Source organism: Cryptomeria japonica, chromosome 6, assembly GCF_030272615.1.
Source record: "Cryptomeria japonica chromosome 6, Sugi_1.0, whole genome shotgun sequence".
Lineage (NCBI taxonomy): Eukaryota > Viridiplantae > Streptophyta > Pinopsida > Cupressales > Cupressaceae > Cryptomeria > Cryptomeria japonica.
This window is the reverse complement of record NC_081410.1, coordinates 610210015-610236694: the sequence shown is the minus strand read 5'-3', so window position 1 is coordinate 610236694 and position 26680 is coordinate 610210015. Positions and strand designations below refer to the sequence as shown.

General features: G+C 34.2%; 1 protein-coding gene across 1 annotated transcript in view; it reads right to left on the bottom strand.

Moving 5' to 3' along the window:
- Positions 1-3268: 3268 nt before the first annotated feature.
- LOC131037723 (iridoid oxidase-like) overlaps positions 3269-26680 on the bottom strand; it is a 32747-nt gene continuing 9335 nt past the window's right edge. Inside the window, exon 3 of the mRNA XM_059222211.1 lies at positions 3269-3454. Coding sequence (XP_059078194.1) covers positions 3269-3454 — 186 coding nt within the window. The remainder of the gene's footprint in view (positions 3455-26680) is intronic.

The following is a 26680-nucleotide window of genomic DNA, read 5'->3' as shown; positions in this document are numbered from 1 at the left end:
CCCTGTCTGGTGGATACGCTGAGGACACTGCACGGCTATATGACCATACTGCCCACAAGAGTAGCAAGCTCCTCTACCTGGTCCTCTACCTCCAGTCGGCCCACTGGACTGCTGAAAGCTTCCCCTACTAGGGGCCTGTGATGCACTCTGAGAAGACTGTCCTGGAAAACCCTGTTTGCTCCTCCGCCAGTTCCTATTTCTTCTATGAGGAGGGTTGCCACCCTGCTGGCCCTGAGACTGTTTCGGTTTCTGCTGCTGTGGTTGCTATTGCGGCTGCTGCTGCTGCTGTTGCTGTCCACCCTTAGCGGGTGCCTGAGGAGTCCTGAATGGTGCCGCTGACTAGGACTGATTCCCACGAGCTCTGTTCCCACTGGAAGGAACACTCCCTATCTGAACTCCTGCCTGTCCACCATGCGCACAGATGAGGTTCTGCTCAACCAATCTGGCTTTCGCCACCGCTGCCTCCACTGAAACTGGCTCAAAAACTCTAACCCCTCCACTAATGCGGTCGTTAAGACCTCTCAAGAAATGTTGTACGAGCATAGTCTCATCGTTGCCAATCCCGGCATACTGCTTCAGCTCATAGAATCTATGCTCGAACTGGTCAACTGACATACCAAACTGCCGCAATGAATAGAACTCATCTGCCCGAGTATGTCTCCACTGCGGTGAGAGAAACCGTGCTCTGAACCTCTCTAAGAAGATCTCCCAAGAAACAGTATTGATATTCAAGCCAATCTTCTCCTCCTCTAACTTCCACCATATAGAAGCAAAATCATCGAGACGCATGATCGCACATCTCGCTCGGGTGTTGCTACTGTATGGGAACATAGCGAAACACCTATCCAAACTAATCAACCAAGTCTCTGCCTCGAAACCTGTGCCTCGACCATCGAAGAAAGGAGGGTTGGTCCTCAAAAGATCCTTGATGTGACTCGAGGGAGCTGAATCATGACCAACTGGAACCTATCTCCTCCTAGGAGACCTCTCTCTCTCTCTCTCCTCTGAAACATGCTGATACGACTCCCCAACCTGAGCATGGATGGGCTGCTCACCTTGAGGCCTGGGGCCTAGCCTAGCTAGAACTTCCTGAAACATCTGCCTCAGCTCTTCCCTTTCGGGAACCTGCTCTTCTACATGCGGTAATTCCTGATGCACTGACTGATCCTGCTCCACACTCACATGAGCGGGAGGTGGTGAAGGACTATGGCGGTCTGAACCTCGGCCCCGTCTCCCACCTCTACCTCTATTGCGGCCACCAACACGGCCAACTCCCCTAGCTTTCCTAACCATGACCAAAACTGCAAAAGAAAAAATGGTTCAGATCAATGACAAGGATAAAGCAAGGGAAATCCAAACACTAAGATCTACACACAAGGTCAAACTGAATGGGCTCACTACAATCCCAGAGTACCCAATGTTGAAACATGGGCTCTGATACCAAATGTAATGCCCTGCCAGGAACCCTAAAGGATAGCAACACAACAAGGCAACTAAAAGGGCGCAATAATTTTTTTTTTAAAGATTAAAGGAAATAATCATAACTTTGCTCAATAATTAACATAAGCAGAAGAGTAACATTACATCCTAAAGGGTTACCAATGAAGATTACTTCAAATTAAAACCACATCACAATATTAATCCAATCATCCATTTAAATAAAGGAAGGTCAATAACGATTAAATAACTCATATTCATAAATTGATCCCCAAAAGATAGGCTTAAAGAATTACAACATACATACTTCCAAAGATTCATTTATACATAATAGGAAAGATAATTGAAATAATATATATCCCAAGAACTTAAATTACAATATTCCATAAATTACATGGCTTCCATAGAACAATAAATTACAAGGTTACAAGTTGTTGATACAATGACCACACGGGCCTCAAGGTACAAAATCAAGAACATAAGTGCGACACGAAGCAAGAACCAAGATGCACTGGCGAAGCCAATCCTCGCGTGAAGGTAGGAACAAGATATCCGATGGGAAGTGGCACTACCACCCGACCATGTGATCCCATAATGGAACCACCCCATCGTGCTAGGAGATAGCAGACGACCCTCAAGCAAGCAAGAAAAGTACAACAGTACACATGACTCCGCAGTACACAAGTGACTCGACTCACAAAACACTAGCGACCCTAGAGAGAGAGTGTCATCACATGGCTTAACATGGTTACCCTAGGTAGGTCTCCATAGGTCCCGGCCCCCATCATGGGTTATCCTGGTAACCTCTCCCGAACCCCCAGCTCCATCTAAGCATCATGCGGACCCTACCATCCTTTCGTGAGGACAAGGTGGTAGGTTTTCCATTCCAGGCCTTCCCAAACACCTTGAGCCTATACAAGCACTCAACCATGTACGGGGTACATTATCTTAATTAATTTAATAACTACCCACCCCCTAAACAAATTATTAGGTTATCACTTAATAGCTGACTTTCGAGGGGTTATCCTGCCATCCACTTTGGGTGCGGCCCCCGCCCGAAAGCCACTCTCTCGACTAGGTCACTAACTGGATAAGACTATCTATGAGAACTCTATGGTGGACTAACAACCATAAATTATCCAGACATAACACAGGTGGAGGACTCACAGTCACGAACCCAGAGTTGGCCATTAAGGACATAACACATAATAGCCCACTTCCTCAAGGTTTGAACATCGACACCTGACCAAGGGTAAACATCGACAACATAATGACAGTTTTAAACATAATGCGACGACATTAAAACAACTAGACTGCAATTATTAAAACGTAAGATCCTACACAAGCAATCTTTCTTTGAGCAGTCAACATTTAAATCAAATTAAACAATTGTAAATATCGGCTAATATAAAATAATTCCAAATAACAACTATTTGTCGAATACAACATCATACGATTATTTTTCAATACTTGGATAACAACACTAATATCAAATTTAACCTAAACTTTCCTTAATTCCAACATTAATAGTAACCTCTAAATCGTTTAATTTATTTTCACGATACCAAGCAATAATCCTCGTCACTAAAACAAAAAAAATTACTAATTAATCTTAACATCATTAAAGACTACAATTAACACATTATTATTATTTAATATTAAATAATAACATATTGTTATTATTGTTAAAATAACAATATATTATTACTTAATACTAAACACAAAATAACACTTATTGAATTTATTAAAAACCACTAACATAATATTATTTTCATTTTTTTTTTTTTAAAACTAAAAAAAAAAATATTAAAAAAAAAAATATTAAAATATACTACGTGGGGCCCCCAAGCACCCACGGCAGCAGGGCTGCTTTTCCCAGACTGGGGAATGCAGCGCTTGCTGCATCCTCAGTCTGGGGAAAGCAGTGCTTGCTGCTAACCCCAAACTGGGTAGACTGCAGCAAACGCAAGGAAAGGGAAGGGGGGTGCGTGGCTGGGTCGAGCCCAGCTTCCCGCCACTGCCCCCAATGCATTTGATTTCCAATTTAATCAAATTTTTTTTTTGGTGTAAAAAACAATTTAAACTTGTTTTTTGATAAAAATGACTGAGACTTAAAAAAATAAAAAACTTAAAGACAGAGACAGAGGTAAAACCTCTGTTAAAACCAAATAAAAAAAATTAATTTTCCAGCCACCATAATTTGACAAACATTCAACCAAAAACCAATTAAAAGAGTCACTGGTATTGCCAATTTTACAAGCAATAACAATTGTTCTGAGACAAAACAGGGGCATTAAAATTTCATTCAAATCAGCCCAGTTTGCTCTAAAAATTTAATTAAATGGAAATAAACTTAATCCCCAAACCCCAATTGAATTTATTTGCTCCCAACAAGCATGAACAAGGAAATTTAACTCATGACCATCATTTTTAAACTGGAAATTATCAGAGGGAGGTATTTTATGAATGCTTGGCAAAATTTTGCCAGCATAACACTACTAAAACCCAACAAATTTCCAAATACAAACAGCAAAATAAACTAAGATATTTCTTGCCCAAGCAAAGATGAAACAATACAAATTTAGTTAAGAAACTACATGGAGAGAAATTAAGTTTGAATTTGATAACAAATTGGTAGAATTCTTCTTCCACACCCATGACAAACAAACACCCAACACCCAAAATTCACAACTCAAGATTTTAAACAAATAACAGAAAATGGGAAGAAAGCAAGGATTTTTTTGTTGCAATAAGCAAGGATTCAACCAACCTCTATGACTTCCAAGTAGGAATGGTATGCTTCAGCAGGAATCCCAGCTAGTTCACACCCAAATCCACCCTTCAAGCAATTTTTTTTTTTCAAATATCTTTCTCCTCCTCCAAAATAAGCATAACCCCCAAAATCTCCTCCAAAATGATTTAGTAAGAAAAATCTCTTTAACCTAATTTTCTAGGTTGCAATATTTCTATTTAAAAAAAACATTAAAAGCTCCCATTTGACTTTCTTTTCTTTTCTTTTTCTTTTTTTTCATATTCCTCAAAACAAATGAATGAAAAATTCTCTCTTTTTGAAAATTACATTTTTCATAAATAGCAATTAAATCAACTTTTCTACTAAATAGGAAAACAATGAGTTAACTTTATTTGCATATATTAAAAACAATTAACTAATCTATTCTACTTCTTCCGTTGGATCTAAACACGATTACTTTTCCAAATAAGCAACTAACAGTTAAAATCTAATAAACTAATCAATTAAGCTTGATTCAAGACATAAGGCATAATAAGGAATAAATCGCTCAAGCCAACAAATAATGACAACTTAAACTTTAAATAATTAACCGAACCCCTATGGCACACAAATCGAGAAAAGTAACAAGACTCGAAATTCGAACCAAAGGGATGAACGACCGACTGACGACACTCACAATAATAGACTGAGGTAAGGACTAGGGTCAAAAGCTATCTCCTCCACTCCCATCGGACATATAAGGTATGCTCAGACCTGTGAAGCCAGGTGGAGACGATACCCCGTACCTACCCGGTACTTGTACCTGCAATATCCTGCATCACCGAAGCACACATACATGCATATAGATATAGAATACACGGCATGCACACCGATGAAGGAGAATCGCGACGTTCCCTGTCTCATCGAAACGAGTGAAGGAAAATCGTCCCCTTGCATCCAATACAATAGCAAACACGCAACATATATATATGACACATCGCCTAGATAAAGTAAGATGTCAGTACGAGCAATAATCCATGAAATACTAGAAATCACCAATACTGAAATACTGAAAGTAACTCATGCATCCAATATCCAGATAAACATGAAATAATATCAAATACGTCTGCAAAAATGACGAGCAATAAAGTGTCACTGAACAATAGACTGCAACACAAAGATAGACTAATAAGTCCGATCAAAACGGGGTACTACAATGCCTTTGACCATCCAATTGTTTTGGTGGTTGATCCTTAGCATTAGTATGTGATTGAGCATATTTGTCTGCATAAGACTTCCATAATGGTCTACGAAGGTGAGTATCATATGCTTGACCATGTGTATGTGGGACCTCTGGTTTTTGAAGCAAAGCTGATGGTGATTCAGGTACCATATGTGGTCCTCTATTTCCTCCACTATTAGGTCTCCTTTGATCCATATTGGAGTGAGGTTGTTGCAATGGTCGATTTTCCATTATTTGAGACATGTCAAAATCATGAGGTATCTTGGCTCCACTTTGTGCCATCATTTGTAAGAAGTATTGTCTATCCCTCCTCATTATTTCCTCAACCAATCGATTGAAATGGGGATTCATAATGGATTCTTCCACATCTGCTGAATGTACTGAAAAGTTGTCCACATTGTCATTGTGTGTAGCATTGTTGTTTATAGTGTCCATGTTCTCAACATTTGGAATGTTTCTATAGACATCCATGTCAGGTAATGTAGTATGATCAGAATTGAAAAAGATCTCATTGTCATACTCATAAGAACTCATGTTTGCGGACTCTTGAGCCTCTTTAGTTTCTCTCCTAGATTTTTGAAGACGGGTTTCAACCATGAACTAGGTATTGACCGAGATGTGTGAGACTAGATGAAAAATGGAAAGAGTATGGAAGACCAAGAGTTGGATGAAATGTAAATGAGTCTGAAGTGTACTTGTAATGTCCAAAGTGTAAGACCAAGTATGTATGTAGTAGAGTAGGTGTGACTTCCAAAGAGAGGATAGTTTCTCTTGATGAGGTAAGTTGACCTTGACTCTAAGTAAAACCAAATGAGACCCAAAGGTAAGAAACCTTGATGAGGGACCACTTAGCAAAGTGTTGTTGTATGTAGTGTGTTGACAAAGTATGATGAGGACAAGCAAGTGACCTTTTGACTCAAGTTTAGACAAATGTGAATGTAATGTAAGGTGTAAAGCAATGATGGATTTTGTGAGACCCAAAGACAAGTTGAATGCTAGATGAAAACCTGGAGAAACAACCTAGGAAGCTCAAGAATTCCGAAACTGATTGTTCTTGTTTGCTTGACTATAAAATTTTTCCAATTTGTGAAGTTGTGACCAAATCTGAATGTTTGACTATTTTTCGTGACAAGAGGACACAATGTTGATGAGGACTCAATGTTTGCAAGTGTTTAGACTCTCCAAGAAAAGTGTGTTGTTTGATGTAAAAATGTTTTGCATACACTTGAAAACACAAAAGACACAATGTTTTGCTGTTTGGTTTTGAATGTTTTGAATGTTTAAAATAAGTCAAGCACAATTCTTATGGCTGGCCAAGACAATAGTTGTTGATCCCACATGAGGTTTTACCCCCGAGGCTACGCTATTCAGAGTGGATACTTAGATGCTTGACCTCAGTGGCTCCACCCTTGGCACTCACTTCTCGGGTCAGCCAAGCATCAGTCCCCACGAAAACTCCCCATGGCGAACTTTGTATCTCTACTAAGAACCGTATGTGTGTGGGCTGCTACCAGAGGTCTGACCTCCTACCCCAACAACTAGAAGGATTTGGGCTTCTAAAACAAAAAGGTGCTAGTAAGGGCATCCGCTCGTGTGGCCATACATGCGGCACTTTCAGCTCTGTAAATACAGAAGGCTCCCAGCCAGTAGGGGTTACGCCCTACAAATGATCAAATAAATTTGATCAAATGGGTTTATGGGGAGACATAGTGTCGGTATGAACTAATCAGCACACGTTATCCATAGTTTTCACCATGAATACAGTTGTTTATAGTGGTTCGGAAGAGGTGGGTTTTCCTCGCTACCACTTGGGTCATTCTCTTCTCACTAGTAGTCCTAATGACCACACGGGAAGACAGGCCCTCTAAAGTTTAAACAAAAAGAGCCTATTGCTCAAGACACAAAAGACAATGATTCAATTTTAGTGCACCAATTGAAGTGTTTGCTAGTCTATGAAAACAAGGCACATAATAAAAATCCAAAAAACCCTTGCCAAGGACCTGGAACAAATATTTATTAGTAGTTTGGATTGTTTCAAATGATCACCCCTTCCTGCAAGCACACAAGTTAGGTAAATTTTAGATCCAAAAGACTTTATGAAATAGGGGCCTTCAACAATGCATTTTTTTGACCAATTCAAAGATCTGACTCATCATAAAAAAAGACCACCTCTAAAATTTCAAGAGATTTCCAAAAATGTAAGAAAATCCAAAAGATTTGCTAATTTGCTCCAAAAATTAATTTTTTATGAAAAATCATAAAAAATTCATATAAAATGTAAAATCGATCCAAAAAATCTGAAATTTTTACTAGAGAGTCTCGATAGTCTTCCAAACTTGCACAAAATATTTTCTGCAACAAATCAAAGCAGTTTGTGAGATATGAGTAAAATAATGTAAAACCCTAATTTTCAAAGATCTAATTTTTTAGGAATGATTTTGCATCAAATTAAAAATCACAAAAAATAGATCCTATGTATAATTCTGAGAGATTTCCAAAAATGTAAGAAAATCCAAAAAATTCGCTAATTTTCTCTCAAAATTAAATTTTTATAAAAAATCATAAACAATTCATACAAAATGCAAAATAGATCCAAAAAATTTGAAATTTTTATTGAATCTTTCTGATTGTTTTCGTGACCTACACAAAAACTTTTATGTCAAAATTCGAAACGGTTTGTGAGATCTGATCAAAATAAAGAAAAACCCTAATTTTTAAAGATCCAATTTTTAGGGAAATATTTTGCGTCAAAATTAAAATCACAAAGAATATATCCTATGTATAATTATGAGAGATTTCCAAAAATGTAAGGAAATCCAAAAAATTCTCTCATTTTCTCTCAAAATTAATTTTTTTATGAAAAATAATAACAAATTCATAGAAAATGATAATGTGCTCCAAAAATTCTGAATTTTGGCTTGAGAGCTCCTGATACATTTTTCAACTTGCAAAACAAATTTGGTGCAAAATTTCCTAGCCGTTTGTGAGATATGATCGAATCTCTCCAAGATCTTGATTTTGTGTCCAAAACCCTAGCTGCATAAGGTTATTCTCCAAATTGTTTTACAAAATAGCAATATAGGGTTAGAAAAATCTGCAAAAAAAATAGATCTAAGAAAAATCCATGTCCCACCGGGCGTGCCAAAATGTATATGGTGAAAATGGATAACAATAATAACAATATTGAAAGACTAAATGAATTCAACCACAAAATCCTAGCCTAACAATCAACAAAGATCCACCATAACATATGAAGATTACCTAAGACAATGCAAATCACATGAAATCACAAAGATTATACCATCACACGTCCAATAGGGTTTTGATCTCCATTCTTCCTATCTCCATGGATCTTGCTTGATATATTTGCTCTCAGATTTTATATGCACAAGAGCTCAACAAAGAACGGAATATGGTTGCAAGTAGGATCGTAGTGTAGTCAATTGCATAAAAGATGATTGATTAGAATGAATGATTAGAATGATTGATTAGGGTGCATAGAATGATTAGGATGATTAGGGTTTGATAATGAAGGAAGCATCTCCTTATATAGAAGACACTATATGAAATGGAGGGATAAGATTGAGAGGTGTAAAAGGAGGTTGGCTATGATTAGAGGGTAGGTAAAAGAAATAATAAAATAATGAAAGGGGTAGGTAGTGTATGAATTAAGAGATGAATGACATGTGTCATGGGTAGAAAAGGCTAATGAATTAATTAAATAAATAAAGATTTATTTAATTAATAGAAGAAGTGGGATCAATTAAATAAATAAGATATTTATTTAATTTAGGAAAAAGATAATTTAAATAAATAAATGTATTTATTTAAATGAGAAATAAGGCTAGAAGAGGATAAATGAATTAATTAAATAAATAAAGATTTATTTAATTAATAGAAGAATTAAGCTTAGATAATTAAATAAATAAAATATTTATTTAATTAGACATGACAATTTTGGGTGTCTACAGGAACCAACAATGTGGCGGAGGCTCAAGCGACGTTATTAGCGGTTGACTTGGTGGTAAATATGAAGGCATTGAAGGTCCACTTGGAAGGGGATTCCCAGGTGGTGATCAATGCCTTGATCAAAGGTGATACCGCATGTTGGAAGCTAAATAAATTTATACATATAACTTGTGAAAAGTTAAAAACATTCCAAGATTTTTGTATTTCCCATGTGAAAAGAGGCGGGAATGTCATAGTTGACGGGCTCTCAAAAGTGGCACATGAGATTTATAAAGGGGAGATGAGGTGGAGAGATTGCCATGAATGCATCATGCGATGGAATTAAGACACCCTACCAAGAATGTAGTGCATCCTTCAGCCGGATTTTTATCCAATTCTATAGTCTCATTTGAGTTAAGGAGAATTTAATGTGCAATTCTCTCTATGATGGAAGCGGTTGTGAAGTGCAAATACTTAATTTCCTTTTTTGGTACCATTGCACATTCAATGAGGTCTATCTGTGAATTGGTGGTGAAGGCTACAGGGTTTTTTGCAGAGCTTGACAGTTTTTTGCAGTGTCTTTTTTCTGTGGATGCCCATAATGGAAGCCAATTTTACTCTGATGTCTTCCAAGTTGATGTCGACGTTTCAGGGTCCTGTCCCGAGGAGGATGCTGGAGAAAATGTTCTTGGAAAATGACCCACTTTTCTTGAAAGCGGTTCAGTTGGTGTTGGGAGAGGATGTGGCGGTCATAGGTCATAGGTATCGATGTAGAGCTGATATTTACTCCCTAATTATGGCTCAGTGATTGGACCTAGGATATGAGTGTGTGGAAGTCAAGAAGGTATTGAGGATGATCATAGCGCAGGCCTACTTGTTAAACTTGGAGTCGCTATTGGAGTTGGCTATTCCGAGTTGGGGATTCAACCTTTCTAAAGGAATTCCAGAAAATAATGCCCAGTTGCAGGCGAGGAACTCTCGAATTTCTTATCTTCATAGCTGAGAGGAGGTCAAGGGTTGGTTCAGGGAAGATGTGTAGCGTGGTTGGGAAGGTCTGGTGGTTTATGTCCAGATTATGAAGGTTGAAGAAATCATCCAACAAGTGGATGTGGAGGCGAGGTTGGTTGATGAGGTGAGAAGTAGGAGGCCAATCACTAGATGACTCTCAGCGGAGCTGGCAAGATAGGTTGAACAGGGTGGTGCGTTTGGTGATTCTGGTGGGGTGGCGGGTGCTTCAAGCTCTCAAACAGTTGCGGATGATTAAACAATGGTATATCAATGGTACCTCTTGGTACATTTTTTGTTTCACTGAAGCCTCTATTAATATTTTTTGTTTTCTATTAAACTATTTACGCCATTGGGGCATGATGTATCAAAACATTTTTTGACAGTAGGGTGGGGTAGGGTTTGACGTCTCTATTTATGCTCAGACCGGTTTTGGCTGGGTGGTTTTTTCTAGATGGTGGTTTGGTTGTATGGGGGTTTATATGTACTACAATTTCCTAGTTAAGAAAAACAATAAATTTTACCAATCAAAAAAATTAAATTTCTAGTTTAAAAATATAAAATCTCAACTTTATAAAAATTAAATTTATTTTGAAAACAAAAATAATGATAATTTTTTATTGGTGCAAAAAATCAATTAATTAGGCTTAAGTGAATGCAATAGTATTGCCTCCGACAAGTACTAATAATCTTTCAATTGCAATATCGAATAGAAATGATGCCTATTAATGTTTAATAATTTTATTATAAAATATGATGGTAACACTTAACAATTTTACTAATTGCAATACAATACTAGAAGGTTATAATATCAATATTATATATTTTCATTAAAATTTATTGTGGTTTACAGTTGTTATGTGTATACGATGAAAAGTGACGATGATAAACTATTGTAAAATCATAAAGATCCAACCACAAACAATCTAGGTCCTACAATGAAACATTCACCAATACAATAGAGATACCTAAGATCATGCAAAAATAAAATAAAGAAATATTACAATTCACATGTCAAGTAGGGTTTCAATCTCCATTGATCTTGTTTGATATGTTTGCTCTCAGATTTTATGTGTGCACAAGAGCTCAACAAATAACAGATTGTGGTTGATAACTTGATCACAAGAAGGCTTGATTGGAGTATTTATATGCATTGATTAGTTAGATAGATTGATTAGGGTTTATAATGAAGGAGAGTGTCCTCTTATATAGAAGATGCCTTAGAAAATGGAGGGATAAGAATAAGAGATGCAAAGATACATGGTCGACTAGGATTAAAGGGTAGTTAGAGGAAATAATTAAATGATAAAGAGGGTAGGTAAGAGAAGAATTAAGAGATGAATGACACATGTCATTGAAAGAAAACTCCAATGAATTAATTAAATAAATAAAGATTTATTTAATTAATAAAGGAAGTGGGATCAATTAAATAAATAAAATATCTATTTAATTTAGGAAAATGATAATTTAAATAAATAAAAATATTTATTGAAATGAGGAAAAGGCTTAGAAGAGGATTAATGAATTAATTAAATAAATAAGAATTATTTAATTAATAGAATACTTAGGATAAAATAATTAAATAAATAAAAATATTTATTTAATTAGACAAGACAATTTTAGGTGTCTACATTATGATTATCTAAAGTTTTCTCATTGGCAAGGCTCTAGAACTATAGTCTAGGCTACATATATTTGGAATAGGTATTGACTTTTGTTCTATAGTCTTATATTTTTCATAGGCATTTCATTCAACTTTATTTATTTCTATTGGGGTTGCATGTAATATGTGTATCCATTACAAATCTGGTTGGTAAATTTTTAAACCTAGTTTTTGATATTTTATTAATTAATCTCAAAATTAATAGTTATTATATAATTCCCAAAACTGAAATTAGATCTTTGGTAGTGTTATATTATAATCCATAAATAATAAATTGAGGTTTTTATATTTCTCCTAGATTAAGGATCTAGAAATGGGGTCATTTTTACTTGCATATAGATGTTGGGGATCCAACTGCTAGTCCTAGTGAAGTAGCGATACAATCCAAGAAATACATTGTTGTCTTCCAATACAAACCTCACCTTCATCCCCTTAAACATACCTTCAATTTTATTCTACACTCCCTCAAAAGGAGGAAGATAAATGGAAGGTGTCCCATCACATATAGTTGATAAAGCTCTTTTGACCTATTGAACGTACCATAATATTGAGAGAGGGGGGTGAATTAGTATTCCCAAAATAAAACACTCTCATAATCAGAAACTCAATTTAATCTTAGATATCCATATCATGAAATTAAGTATGCAATAGAAATGCACAACATACACAAAATCATAAGAGAGACACAAGATTTTTATAAGTGAAAAACCCAAATGGGAAAAACCGCAGAGAGGGTTAACTCTCAAGATAATATAACTACTTATATGGGATTACAAAAGAGGCTCATTGTTGGAGGGATCACTGCCATAAAGGCTCACTTCTAGAAAATAAAGAAGTGAACTGAGAAAAATTGCATCTACATATGCATGGGATCAGTTCCTGTTAAGCTCAAAAAACACACCAAGTATTTTCTATAGATCCAGTTAAGAAACTCTGCAAATTACTTCGCTATCTTCCTGCTCTAAAATAATATTGCACTAGATTTGTCCTTTAAGATCAACCTGACCTAGAAAGAACATATCCTCGAATCTCCATAATATCACGCTACCGGAGTAAAAAAAACATGATCCAACTCAACATTACAAGTTTAAAGAGATGAGCAACAAATCATCAAAATATTAATATCATAAATCAAGAAACCAGAGGAAATCGGAGCACATCGAGCTGCTCAACACTACATAACTGAATACATTTTTGGAACACAACATCCAGAGCACAAATTCTGGACAACCAAAGCCATGAATACAACAATATCAAATGCTGACAATATGCATATCAAAATTGCACTACCGTATTTGTATCAAGACATTTAAATGTGAAGGTCTGGACCTTTGAAATAAGCTACTTGAATACTGTCAAACTGCATGAACAACTGGAACACGATACCAATTGCCATAATCAACACCAAACATATCCTCATATTGACAATACATATTTCTGGAGAAATAAACATATTTGCAATACATCAGCAACAAATAGGATCTTCCATCTACATCATACATACCCACGTTCCACTATTCTGCATCATACATACCCATCTTCAACTGTTCTGCATCATACGTACATACCTATATTCTACTATTTTGCATCATATCCAAACCAATCCAAATCACCAGGTTTGACATCAATGACAAGTAAGACATGTATTTCTAACATGACCATCTCAAATAATTTCACTTTGGCAAGTCTTGGGGAAAGAAAGGAAGGATGAAGAGAGTTGCTTCCATTTTATCTCTCTTTCCTCTCTCCATTTTTTTTGCAATAGCCATTGCAATCGTAACTCCTAGCAATTGGCCTAGAATCTAGATTTTTTTAGGTTTGCACCTCTCAATAGTACTTTGTAAGTACTATAAGCCAATGCCCACTCTTCATTAGCCATTCTTTGTTACTCCTCTCAAGTAGGCATACAAAATTCACAAGACAAGTGGTGATGTCTTTCCCATAATTCATCTATTAGACATGAATAGTTTTCATGGATCCAACTTAGCTATTAGAAATTATTAAAACCACCCACACAAGTAATTCAAAATATATAGTTTTATATCTAAAAGTGAGAATGGGTGACCCAAGGATGAGAATTGAGCCTATGTCTTGTGAGGCATTGAATCAAAATGTTGATCTTTAAAAAAAGGTTTAAGAAAAGTGCTTCTACTCATTTTTTTTTTTACTTGTGTGGTTAGAATGATACCCTAAATTCCAAGTTTGTTAATTCATGGACAAAAGGTGAGATCTTGGTGGTTAGGGTTAAATTTATAGTTACAAATGAGCTTATAGTGATGGTGACATGCATTATCAGTAAAGGAGTTAAGGTGGAAAATAGCAAGAAAATGATTTAACAAGGTTTCATAAATGCTTGTCTTGAAGTGAAGAAGTATCAAAATGGTTGTAGGTAGGAAGATTTTATTGCACCGTGGTTGATAGAAAGTCTACATATCATGAAGTACCTCACTTTGGAAGGTAGGTTCAAAATTGTCCATGACTACCATTTTCCTATCCTAAAATATCTTTATCAGATGGTAAATTGATTACTTTGCCATATTATTTACTTTATTATTTATAAGTGTATTGAAGATGATTCTTAGCCTACACTATATCAAGGGTTAATCAAGACCTTGTATGTGTTTAGTCCGTCCTTAACACCAAATATAAAACTTAAAGGATTCTAGTAGCAAGGCAACTCTAGCTAAGGTGTTGAAGCTAAAAATCACTTAATATTAGAGTCACTTTAAATAGCCCTCCTTTTGACAAAAACCAACCCTAAGCTAGAAGGGAAATGAATAAATAAAGTGGATCAAGTTTGGAAATGTAGATTAGTGGGGATGTGAGTTTGTCTCCTTCTAGTTTGAATATTAAATTTCTAGTTAATTTCTAGGATGAACTTGTTCAGAAGAAAATAAGCAATACTAAAATCCCTAAATGACCAAATTTTGGGTAGAAAGGATGCAATTTATATATCTAAGGAGGAGAAAAGTCACAAAGATGTTGATTTTGGAAAGAATGATAAAGAAAAGTAGTGGGAGAGGGTTGACTAGGTTAGCCAAGCTAGTGTCAACAAAAAAAATTAAAAAGAGATATCAATGATCAGGAAAGGATAATGAAGGGAGGAAAAATGCTAATGAAGAGGGTCACAAAACTCCCATGTATGAAGAGGTAGATGCCAGGGAGATGAATTTTTTCTTTAAGAATGATAGGGAAGAGGAGGAGCTAGATGTTGAGGAAGCATGTTAGGAAGGTGATGAGAAAGAGAAGGAAAGTGAAAAGGAAGGTGATGAAGAGGGAAATGATGAAGAAGATGAAGAGAAGGGTATAAATAAAGAAGATTACCTAGCTTGTGTAATTCAAGTTGAAATGGTTGAATATTCTTTAAAAAAGAATAATTTTAAGTATAAACATCATACACTAAACACTGTCAAAGAAGAGGTTGCTAAGGAAGTGGAATTTAGGAAGGCCTTGGGAGGAGCCTATGAATTATTTGATAAAAAAATGGAATCATATTTGCTAGTTTGTTTCGTCTTTTGTTTTCTTTTTTGATAAATTATTAAGTTCCTTCTTGTAGGTTTAGCTCTAGTCTAGTGACCAATTTTGTTGTTTCTATCCTTTTGAACTACTATCTTTTATTATTTATACCCGGGTAGTGGCTAGTTTTGCTATTTCTGCCCTTTTGAACTACTATATTTTTTTACTTGTAATTGGGTTCAAATGCCTTTTTTGGTTATCTAATTAAAAATAATAATAAATAACATTATAATTTAATGATTCATTTAAATTTTTTACTTTTATTAAATTAATTTTTATTTAAATTAAGTGGGTTTTTGACAAGGCCCAAACCTTGTCACAAAGGAAATAGCTAACTTACCCAAGAGGTAACTAAAGTTAGAATTGAACAAAATTAGAAACTAACGTAGGCATGTTCCGGAGGGCCCTCCAAGAGAAGAATCTGGATTATGCATCAAGAGTAACACAACAAAAGCACAAACACAAAACATAGAAAATGCAATCAAAGACATCCACAATATCATATATTCATCACAAATCATCCCCCAACATCCACAAGTTAAAACATTCATGCATGACCAGTTACATCATACATTCCATACTACAATCATCCGGATCTCCAAATTATAGATCATGAAACTAAATTATCACATTTCTTCTTATCTACCTCTATCTCTACTTCTATATCACCTAAAGATCAATTATATCAATATTTATATCATCCAAAACATATTTGGGTCGGCCACAAAAGATCACATTCTCCAAAATAGGAAAATGAAACGTGTAAAATAGATCAGACCCAAGCATGAAGATCCCCTTCACCAAAGACAATAACAAAGTGCGGACCACCAAGGAAGGTCAGCCAAGGGCCAAGGAACATCAAACAAGGTGCCAAATAGATCCACAAGCCAAGAAATCTCTCCTCACATGTGAGCAGAAATCTCCAACTATCCATTAAGCTCAAAACTAATTTGAGAACCAAGAAATAGATAATCCGGAAGCAATAAATTTTTGGAAAAGAATCCAAATGAACTTAAAATATTGAGTAAGTAAGAAGAACCAGTCTAGAAGCCAAAAATATGATCCGCAATAGAAAAGGAACAACTATTGGAGAATTTTAGAAGTAGCACAAAGACTGCAACATAGAACAAGAACAACTAAAAAGCAAAAAAAAAATTAACTGATGCAAGATTGCTCATCGACTATGGATGCTCCTGCATCAGACACCCCAGGTAGAAAAAGATGTTCCATGAGAGGCAACTCATGAAAATCGTAAAGGGTTCAGGATGTAGACCCCATGCTAACTTCTGATCCAAATGTCTTCCTTGTCTGCAAACTTATTTCCTCTTGCCATTTTTGAAACTTCAGAAAGATCTTCCAATCTGTTATCCTCTTCTCCTCTCTTCACTTGTTTCATTCCTATACTTTGCCTCTTACCACTATTCCCTTTCTTCTTCAAATTTGACTTGTTCTTTCCACTAGAATCCATCTTACCTGCCACCATAATTCTATCCCTTTTGTCATCTGATAACACCTTGTTATTAGCTAGATCTTTCTTCAAATCCATGCCAATATCTGGTATAACCTCTGTAACCTTCTTCTCAACACTCCAATTCTTCACAATACTCAAGTTCTTCACTTCTTTTTCTTTCTTCTTCAAAGAAGCCAAAGTTAACTTCTACCCATCCTTCTCAAAGGTGATCAGGTTCTTCCTACAATCATAGATAGCTCCTTTATCAAACTAGCAATGTCTACCCAACAAAACATGACAAGAACTCATAGGCAAGATATTACACAAGACTTCATCTCTAGAAGGACAAATACTAAAGTTCACCCAACACTGCTCTTTCATCTCCACCAAATGATCAGCTTTCAACCATCCCACCTTGTAAGGACAAGGATGCTTAAGCCTCTTCAAACCAAGTTTGTTCACCATCTCTTTTGATACCCGATTATTGGTACTTCCACTATCCACAATAATCTTACAACACTTACCTCCTGATTTGAAAATAGTCTGAAAAATATTGTTTCTCTAAGTAGGTCTGGTATCCTCACTGCTCTGCTCCATCAAGACTCTTCTAAACATAAGGGATTCTTCTTGCTCTGGTTCGATCAAGTTCTCACCTGCATCTCCATTTTCCATATCTTCACATACTACAAAATTCCTTTCCTTTCCCTTATTACTCTGAGGACATTCATAATCTCTATGTCTATTTCCCTATGCACTTGAAACATGTCCCCAAGAACTCCTTACTTCTACCTCCTTTCCTTTGTGTCTTTTGCTTTGGTTCTTTACTCCATTTAGATTTTGGTTCTTCAAAAGTCTACTTCTCCACACTGCCACTCGTCTGCCCTCTATTCGTTGCATACCTATCTCTTCCCTTAGGGTTATTCTACTGTCTTCTCTTCACTTTATCTTTTGCCTCCTCAACTATAGAAATCTTTAGCATACTCATCTCATCCTATATGTTAAATCAGAGTCCATTTACGTATCTAGCCACCTTCTCCCTATCCATCTCTTGATGTCCGGATCTAGTCATCACCTTGTAGAATTATTTAGTATACTCCTTCAAACTCATGTCTTTTTGCTTCAAGTTTTGCAACCTTTTGAACAACTCCAACTCATAGTCTCTTGGAATGAATTTATCCTTCAATCTCATGACCATTTTCCTCCCCTAGGTGATTTTCATCTCACCGTCTCCACTCTATCTTTTTGCAATTCTTTCCACCATAAAGCAACGTCCCTTTCAACTTAGTTTGTGCTAGCCAAACTATCTGCAAGTCGTTAACATCTTCAAACTCGAAGTAGTCCTCCAACTCTCTAATTCAGTCTATCAAGTCTTTCGTATTCAATGAACCCAAAAAGTTGGATACCTCAACTTTATGAACTTTACTTACTTGTGCCACAACTCTAAGAAATATTTCCTCACCCTCATTTGCCAGTCTCTCAAATTCTTCAGCCTCAAGCTCTTCTCCTACCTCTTCAAATTTATCCTCTGATTCTAGATTCCTCCACAAACCAGCCAACACGTTTCAGATCTCATTCCTCATTTTGTTCTTGAAATCCTCCATCATCTTCTCTATCCTTCTAGGGTCCTTCTCGGTGACATCTCCTCCCTTTTCTCTGGTGCAACTACCTCAACTTGGTGATCTGACCACAAGGTTTTAATTGCCTCTCCGTTGGCGATCTATTGAACACACTTGCAACCTACCTCAAATCGGCAATCTATTCACCCAAAGAAATTCCTCAAGGCTCACAACCAGCTGTGATACCATCTAACATAACCATGTTCTAGAGGGCCCTCAGAGAGAATAGTTTGGATCATGCAACAAGAGTAACACAATGGAAGCACAAACACAAAACATAGAAAATGCAATCAGAGATTCACAATATCATATATTCATCATAAATCATCTGCCAACATCAGAAATTCAAAACATTTATGCAGGACTAATTACATCAGACACTCCAGATTACAATCATCCGGATCTCCAAATTATAGATAATGAAACTAAATTATCAAATTTCTTCTTATCTACCTTTATCTCTACTTCTATATAAGATCAATTACATAAGTATTTATATCATCCAAAACACATCCGAATTGGCCACAAAAGATCACATTCTCCAAAACACGAAAAATTAAACATGTAAAATAGGTCAGACCCAAGCATGAAGATCTCCTTCACCAAAGATAATAAGGAAGTGAAGACCACCAAGGAAGGTTGGCCAAGGGCCAAGGAACATCAAACAAGGTGCCAAATAGATCCACAAGCCAAGAAATCGCTCTGCACAAGAAGAAATATCCAACTAGCCATTAAGCTCAAAATTTCTTCGAGAACCAAGAAACATATAATCCATAAGCGATAACTTGCGGGAAAAGAATCTAAATGAACTAAAAATATGGAGTTAGGAATAATAACTAGCTTGGAAGCCAAAAATCCAATCTACAACAGAAAAGGAACAACTACCAGAGAATTCTTAAAGTAGCACAAAGACTGCAACACATAACAAGAACAATTGAAAAGAAAAATATATTTTTTGTTGATGCAAGATTGCTTATTGACTGGGGATGCTCCTGCATCAGAAAAATCCTTAACCAACTTTACATATTTCTTCCTTTTTTTACTATTGTACAACTAGATTTGTCTTCAACACACAAAGATCCAGGTGAAGGGGATGGTGAAACCTCTTTAACAACCCCAATAAAGGAAATAATTGAAGAAGGTAGAGAAATAAAAATATAATGAGATGAATAAAATCATTAGGGACAACAAATTTATTAATATAAATAGTAGAATAATCCTTAATCCCATCATGAACCTTAGAAACAACCATTTTCTGAAGCAAATTTAGTCTAGCAAACAACAACTGGAGAAACAACAAAAGAATCCTTAATCCTAGCATGCTCCTTAGAAACAACCATTTTTTTGTAAGAAGCAGATTTAGTTTGGTAAACAAGAACTAGAGGAATAGCATAGGAATTATAAATACCATGAAACAAGAGAGGAGGGATCAAAAGAATTTGAATAATATGAGTCATCTTGGAATACTGTAAGATGTTTGGTAAGAGAGTTTGTCTATCAACAATAATAGGACTTGGAAGGGCCATGGGAACAACTTGAAGATAGATAACTTGTAGCAAAGAAACATCTACATTGAAAAGGAATGCCTTAATAATCAATCAACAAGGTCCAAGTATGTTTGTTCACATGAAAAAAGAATGAGAGTTTGTTATAAGAAAAACTTTATACACTTTTTTATTATACCAACAATTTCATAGATCCCCAAAAATACACAATATATCTTCTTAAAAAATTATAATTAATTATGAAAAATTTCATATAATGAAGTGTGTAATCTATGAGAAAAATATACTACTAATACTTTAATTTCTTTTAGATATTCAACAATAAAAGAATAATTTGAAGAAAATTTGTGCTATTTAACTGTAATGAGTAGTTTCTATCAGCCTCACAATAGATTATAAATAGAGAAACAAAATTGAAGATGAAAATTTTGATTCACAATCAAAACTGCCATTCCAAAGATGGTATTTCAAAATCATCAGTGGATAGGTCGACAATCAACATTCCCCATTTTTCATAAAAGATGGTCCTTGCCTTCATATTTACATTACAACCATATAAAATTAATTGAAACCACCCAATTACTGGTATCAAAAATTTATGAGAAAAGTTGCATTTGACAAAACGAGAATTGATTAACTTATCATATTACGTAAGTTTCAATAAATTGGCATCTAGTAGTTTTTCGGGAATCACACCGCTGAAATTAGTGTTCCCTGAAAACATAAGTTATACTCATTTAATAATATGAAGACACAATCTTTCTCAGACATTATTGAGGTACAGGTCATGGACTGTACCAACCAAATTTGAATTTAGAAATGCGTAAGATATAATCTATGAATAATTATTACCTTTGATAAGGATGACAAGGACCATCTATTTTTTATTCCGATGGGAATTTTTTATTTAGCATTGGGCTAAATATCTGTCAATGTGAAAATATAGCTCTCATATAGAGACATGTATGTTCATATGTTTTATCTATTTAAATGATTTTCATATTCATCAATTAGATATAGAGATAATCTATTCATAATTCTCTAATTTCAACAATTTCAGTAGCATTGATAGGTATGTTCATCAATTTTTTTAAAATTTTGATGTTGTTAAAGGAAAGAAAAAAACTTGTTTCTTTGAAGTTATTATTTTATAGATATCTTTTAGCTTATCCAATGATTAAAAGGAGGTAATTTTGAAAGTGTATAAAATAATCTTGTTTCATCATAATCAATTTTATAGTTTTTAAGTCAAATACATTCGCCCATATTTTATTTGAACCCATCTCTCATGAGTATGAATGATTCACTTAGTAGTAGCACCTATTACATCTATGTGATTCTCATAACAATAGAGCATCAAGATTTATTAGGAGGAAATCCATCCTAATGCAACTTCAACTCAAATACATTTAAGAATGATGTTTTTCAACAATACAACTTGGTCATAACTCTCTCTTGACATAAAAATTATTGTGGTGGTTTCCTCTTGTAAAATGGCAAAGGAATCGTCGAAACCCACAACAAACATTTTAGTGCCACCACAAAACTTTCCACTCCAAAGGTGGCAACCTCTAAGGAGAGATCCAACAATGAAGAATCTACATAATTAAATAACAATTTTATAATCTTAGTGCTTTAGTTATGTTGGCTAGGAAACCTAACTTGGTTGACTTGTATCCCTTTCTTAGGTTTATGTCATAGAAGTAGTCAACCAAAGTGAAAAATATATAGATTTAAACCTCTCAAGAAACTATAAGGTAGTTTGATGGTAGATATATTAAAAAAAAAAATGGAGAGATTATTAGAAATATTTATTTCTCCAAGCCTCCCTGCACACTTTTGTTCAAATACCTATCAAAAGTAGCTTGCAAATATTGGGATCTCATCTCCCAATTTGCCCCTAACGTGCAACAATTAGAATTAAATTGTTTTGCTAGAGATTTATTGCTAGTGAGTAGTTTTGAATTTGAACTTTAGGGAGAATTTTGAAGTAGAAAAAATGTGACAAATAGAAAGAATGTTCTTCCAATAGTAAGTTAATTTTGTATGTAGCAAAATATTTGTGCTCTAAGTTGAGTAGATGAATGTTTTGAGATTGTAGTAGTAGTGAGTGCGTTTGTAGGGAGTAGTAGATAGCTTCAAATAGTTGAAGCTCCAGATGAGCAGTGTGTGAGGGATTTTAGTGAAGCTCTAAACAATTTGTTGTTGCAGCTCCATCGCTACTAACAATTATTTTGTAATCAATGTTAAGTTATTTTGTAAATGTTTATTTTTTGAGTTAATAGAAAGAAACAATTGCGTGTCTCCAGCTATATTTTGTTTTGGATTTTATTTTCAAGCATTCCCAGTTGATTGGGAGTTAGAGTTGCAATCTTTGTGTTGTGTTTTATTTAGGGATTTAATTTCTTTTTAAAAATGAAAGATTGAAATGAGAAGAGTGACAAATTTTTCTTCTAGGAGTGGAGTAATTAAATTAAATAATTCAAACATCACAAAGAATTGATCTATCACTCCATATTGAAGGTATATAATTTAGAGGCTTCAATTTTTGAAGTAGAAGTGGAACAAGAAAGAAGATGCACTGCATTAGGAAGTGACCATTGTGAACTAAATTGACATTGAAAGATGAGGGATATGTAGAGAATAAATGAGTTAATTTATACTAGATAATGATAAGAATTAGTTAAAATATGAGAGCTAAAGTTTTTAGGACAATTTATCTAATTATTCATTAATTAGGTCCTTTAATTACTTTTTTGCTTAAGCTAAAGGTAATTACCTTTTCTTTTTATTTAATTAGGCTAATAATAGCTTAAGTTGTCTCATTCATTACGATTGTGACAATTATCACTAGCTAATTTAATCTTGCAATAGGGTTTTTCATCTAGGGTTCCTTTCATCCTTTCATAAGGATTCATTCCTTCATTGTAATCATATTCTTTGGTGCAATAAATATAAAATTCTTAGGTTGTGTTAAGAAAATTATCTTTGCTTGATCTTTCTTTATGACCAGTGGTGTGCTTGTAGATGATTATTGACTTGTGAGGTTCATATATACATATATACTATGTGTGTGTGTATGTATATATGTGTAAATATATGTATGTATATATATGTATATGTATATGTATATGTGAGAGTATGAGGTCAATGAATGCTTGTAACTATCATAATAATATATTTCAAACATGTTTTTGATATCTCTCACTAATCTAATATCTTAAAGAACTAAATTCTCATTATTATTTAAAATTTAACCTAGTTTAAATTTACTTACATTTCTCATAGGTAGGATTTTTTTTTTAGAAAATTATCTTTCTATTAGTGGTTTCCAAGTGTGTGATAACTTGTGAGTTTTGGATGTCTTTTATCTGGTGAGTAGGGTAAAATAGTTTGAGAATAAAAAATAGATCGCATGAATTTAAATTATTGACTAAAAGTCTCATCCCCTATTTAGTTCAAAGAAAACACAATCAATGAACCATATACATTTCTATATAAAAATTTCAACTTACTAAGAATAACATGTTGAATGTCTAAGATGACATTCTACTTCGTTTTCTTTATTTATTTTCTTCCGTCGATGGTATACCCGTGACCCAACCCAGTGCCCAGCCTGCCTTACCTTGGTCTTACTTATTGCATATGAATAAATCCACTTGAAATTGGGGAAAATTATGAGAATTAAGTAGTTGATTATAGTTTCCTTTATATTAAAGTTATAGAGATTTTTTCATATGCAAAAAGACAAAAAATACCCTCTCTTTGTGAAATTGAGTTGGTGATGAGATATGTTTTCAAATTTTGTCAATTGAGGTTCTAATAGAACTTTGAGTGGGCCGAATTGTAGAGAAATATTTTTGTTTGCTTGGGATTCTCATAAAATCCTTTCTAAGTTTTATCATGAAAGGATTTTAACTTTTAAAAAATAGATATGATAGTTAATAATCTCTCTTGTTTAATGCAATCTATAGATTAAAAATTGTGAATTGATTTATATGATGTAATTGCACAAATTTAATGGTTAATATCATTATCTAAAAGTACACTTATGGATATGAGTGAATCTATATTATCCTTTTATTGGATTGTAGGGAAGTGTTCTAGACTTAACAAATGAGGAAGTAAGATCTATGGTTCCTAAATTATCTAGTACTGAGAGGATTTAGGGAACATGGTGGATATGGAGTAGCCTTCCTAATTTACTATTGAGTAAATAATATTATGTTGAATATATTATTAAACTAATGTTACTATGGGTTTTGTCTTTTGGGTAATATTTTATCCTTATTTTAGAATGTTAAGATATAATAGTGAGTTGATCAAAACATTTAATGTTGTAAATGCTAACTATCATTGATTATATATCCATAAGTTAATTTCTTGGATTGCTTTACATTCTCTTCAATACTATATGTGATAAAGGCATATGTTGCAAGAGTGTATAGGAATGTTAGTTTGTCCAGAATTTGCGTAGTACATTAGATTCCATTATACATGTTGATACATATTTCTAGATCCTTTATGATGGGTTGGTAAGGCAGATATCACCTCAATGTTGCTCTCTCTCTCTCTCTCTCTCTCTCTCTCTCTCTCTCTCTCTCTCTCTCTCTCTCTCTCTCTCTCTCTCTCTCTCTCTCTCTCTCTCTCTCTCTCTCTCTCTCTCTCTCTCTCTCTCTCTCTCTCTCTCACACACACACACACACACACACACACACACACACACACACACACACATTTCGAGCATGGTTTGTAATCATGTTCAATATTGTAAAGTGTTTTCTACTTGTTATGTTATTTATAGAATTATAAAAAAATTATAAAAAATTTTAGGCAAATGTTTACTCATTTCATTTTAGTGAGTATTATAATCAATTAATTTTTATATTGTATTAGTAATTAAGTGGGTGGGTGTTACACATGGGATTTGAAAAGTGAGAGCTCTCACACATTTGCGAGAGGACCACACATGTGAAATGGAGGGTGTAGATCTTATATTATTTAAATGGATGGTCAAGGTTTATTAAGAAGATTTTTGGACAAGTTAGATTGATTTGAGAAGTACATGTCATGGATTAAACATGCTTAGAAATGTGTAAGAGGATTAATTATCTAATTTATTAATTTTAGTCAGCTAATTAATTGAGGGGAAAATAAAAAAATTCAATAAATAGTTTGTATTTATTTAGTTATTGGAGTTGCACATAAAAATGAATTAAATAAATATATGCATATTATTTGATTAAGGTGGACTATTGAGGAATGGGTTAAATGTTAAATTAAATGAATAATTGTAATTATTAATGATTAGAAGATGATTGTGAATGTTAATTAAATATTTAGACTTGTCTATTTGATGCTAAAAGAGGGTAAAATTAAGTGTAGTTAGATGTGAATAATTTTAGGTGTCTACTTTCATAATATTAAAAAAATATAACACATTTTTATGAGAGAAATAAATAAAATAACTTTTCAATTCAAACACATAGGGTATTGACAAACACTCCAAATCAAGCACATGGGATATTTTTGGGTGTATGTATCTCAAAATACTCATCCAATTTCAAGCTTACCTAATTTTAGAAAAAAAAGTGGCAACTTTTGACTCCTTTTTTGTATACCATTCCCATGTACACATTCTCTTTTAATATTGAAAGTGATAAAAAGAGAGAAAATTGGTGTTTTGATATGAAAGATTACCTTTTAGTGTAAGAGAGAATACACACCAAGTTGTCTCACAATCACAGTATATAATTATTTATTTACCTTTAAAAATTGAGATATGCAACTAAATTAGTGAATATGATGAAACTTTTGACAATGAATCTATAACAAAAGATGTTTGTACTACTTTCTCAAAGGAGTCTTTGATAATGATTTAGCTACAAAAAGTAAGGGTTAAAATACAAAAGATGGTTATTTATATGACTAATCCCTACAAAAATGATGAGATTCTACTTAAACAAGATATGCCAATAAAAGGTTGCATTATTACAGTGCAAAGTAAATGCAACACAAGAATATGGACACAATGAACGAGAGTTTTAGTTATTGCCATTTTTCAACCTATGGAAATGATGAAATTTAAAATCTAGATAAAAATGTGGAATACATGTGGTGACTTAGAAGGACACGATGCTGAGACAAAGACTTCTAGACACATCAAAATGCATAATATAGAAAATTATAGAAATTAGTTCAAAGATGAGATATGCCTACACAAAGAGAAAATAAATGTTAGTATTTATAGTAATGAAACTTGAAAAATGAGATAAGTCTCATGAGGCCAAGTCATACTCAAGTCATTAGAGAATGTGTTGTGGGGTGGAAGAAACATTAATACATTTAATAAAAGGTGGTAAATATTGGAGGATGAAATTGGAACAAAACTTGAAAACTTAAAACTCATAAAAACACTAAAACATGACTAGATTTGGGACAACTTGCCAAAAAATGAACATGAAGAAAAAAAGACTTAAAATCAAGAATATGAGTCTTCAAATTGCTTGAACCAAATGTAACCCTAATTAAGTTTCAATGACTAATATGCCCAAGTTGATAAGGCT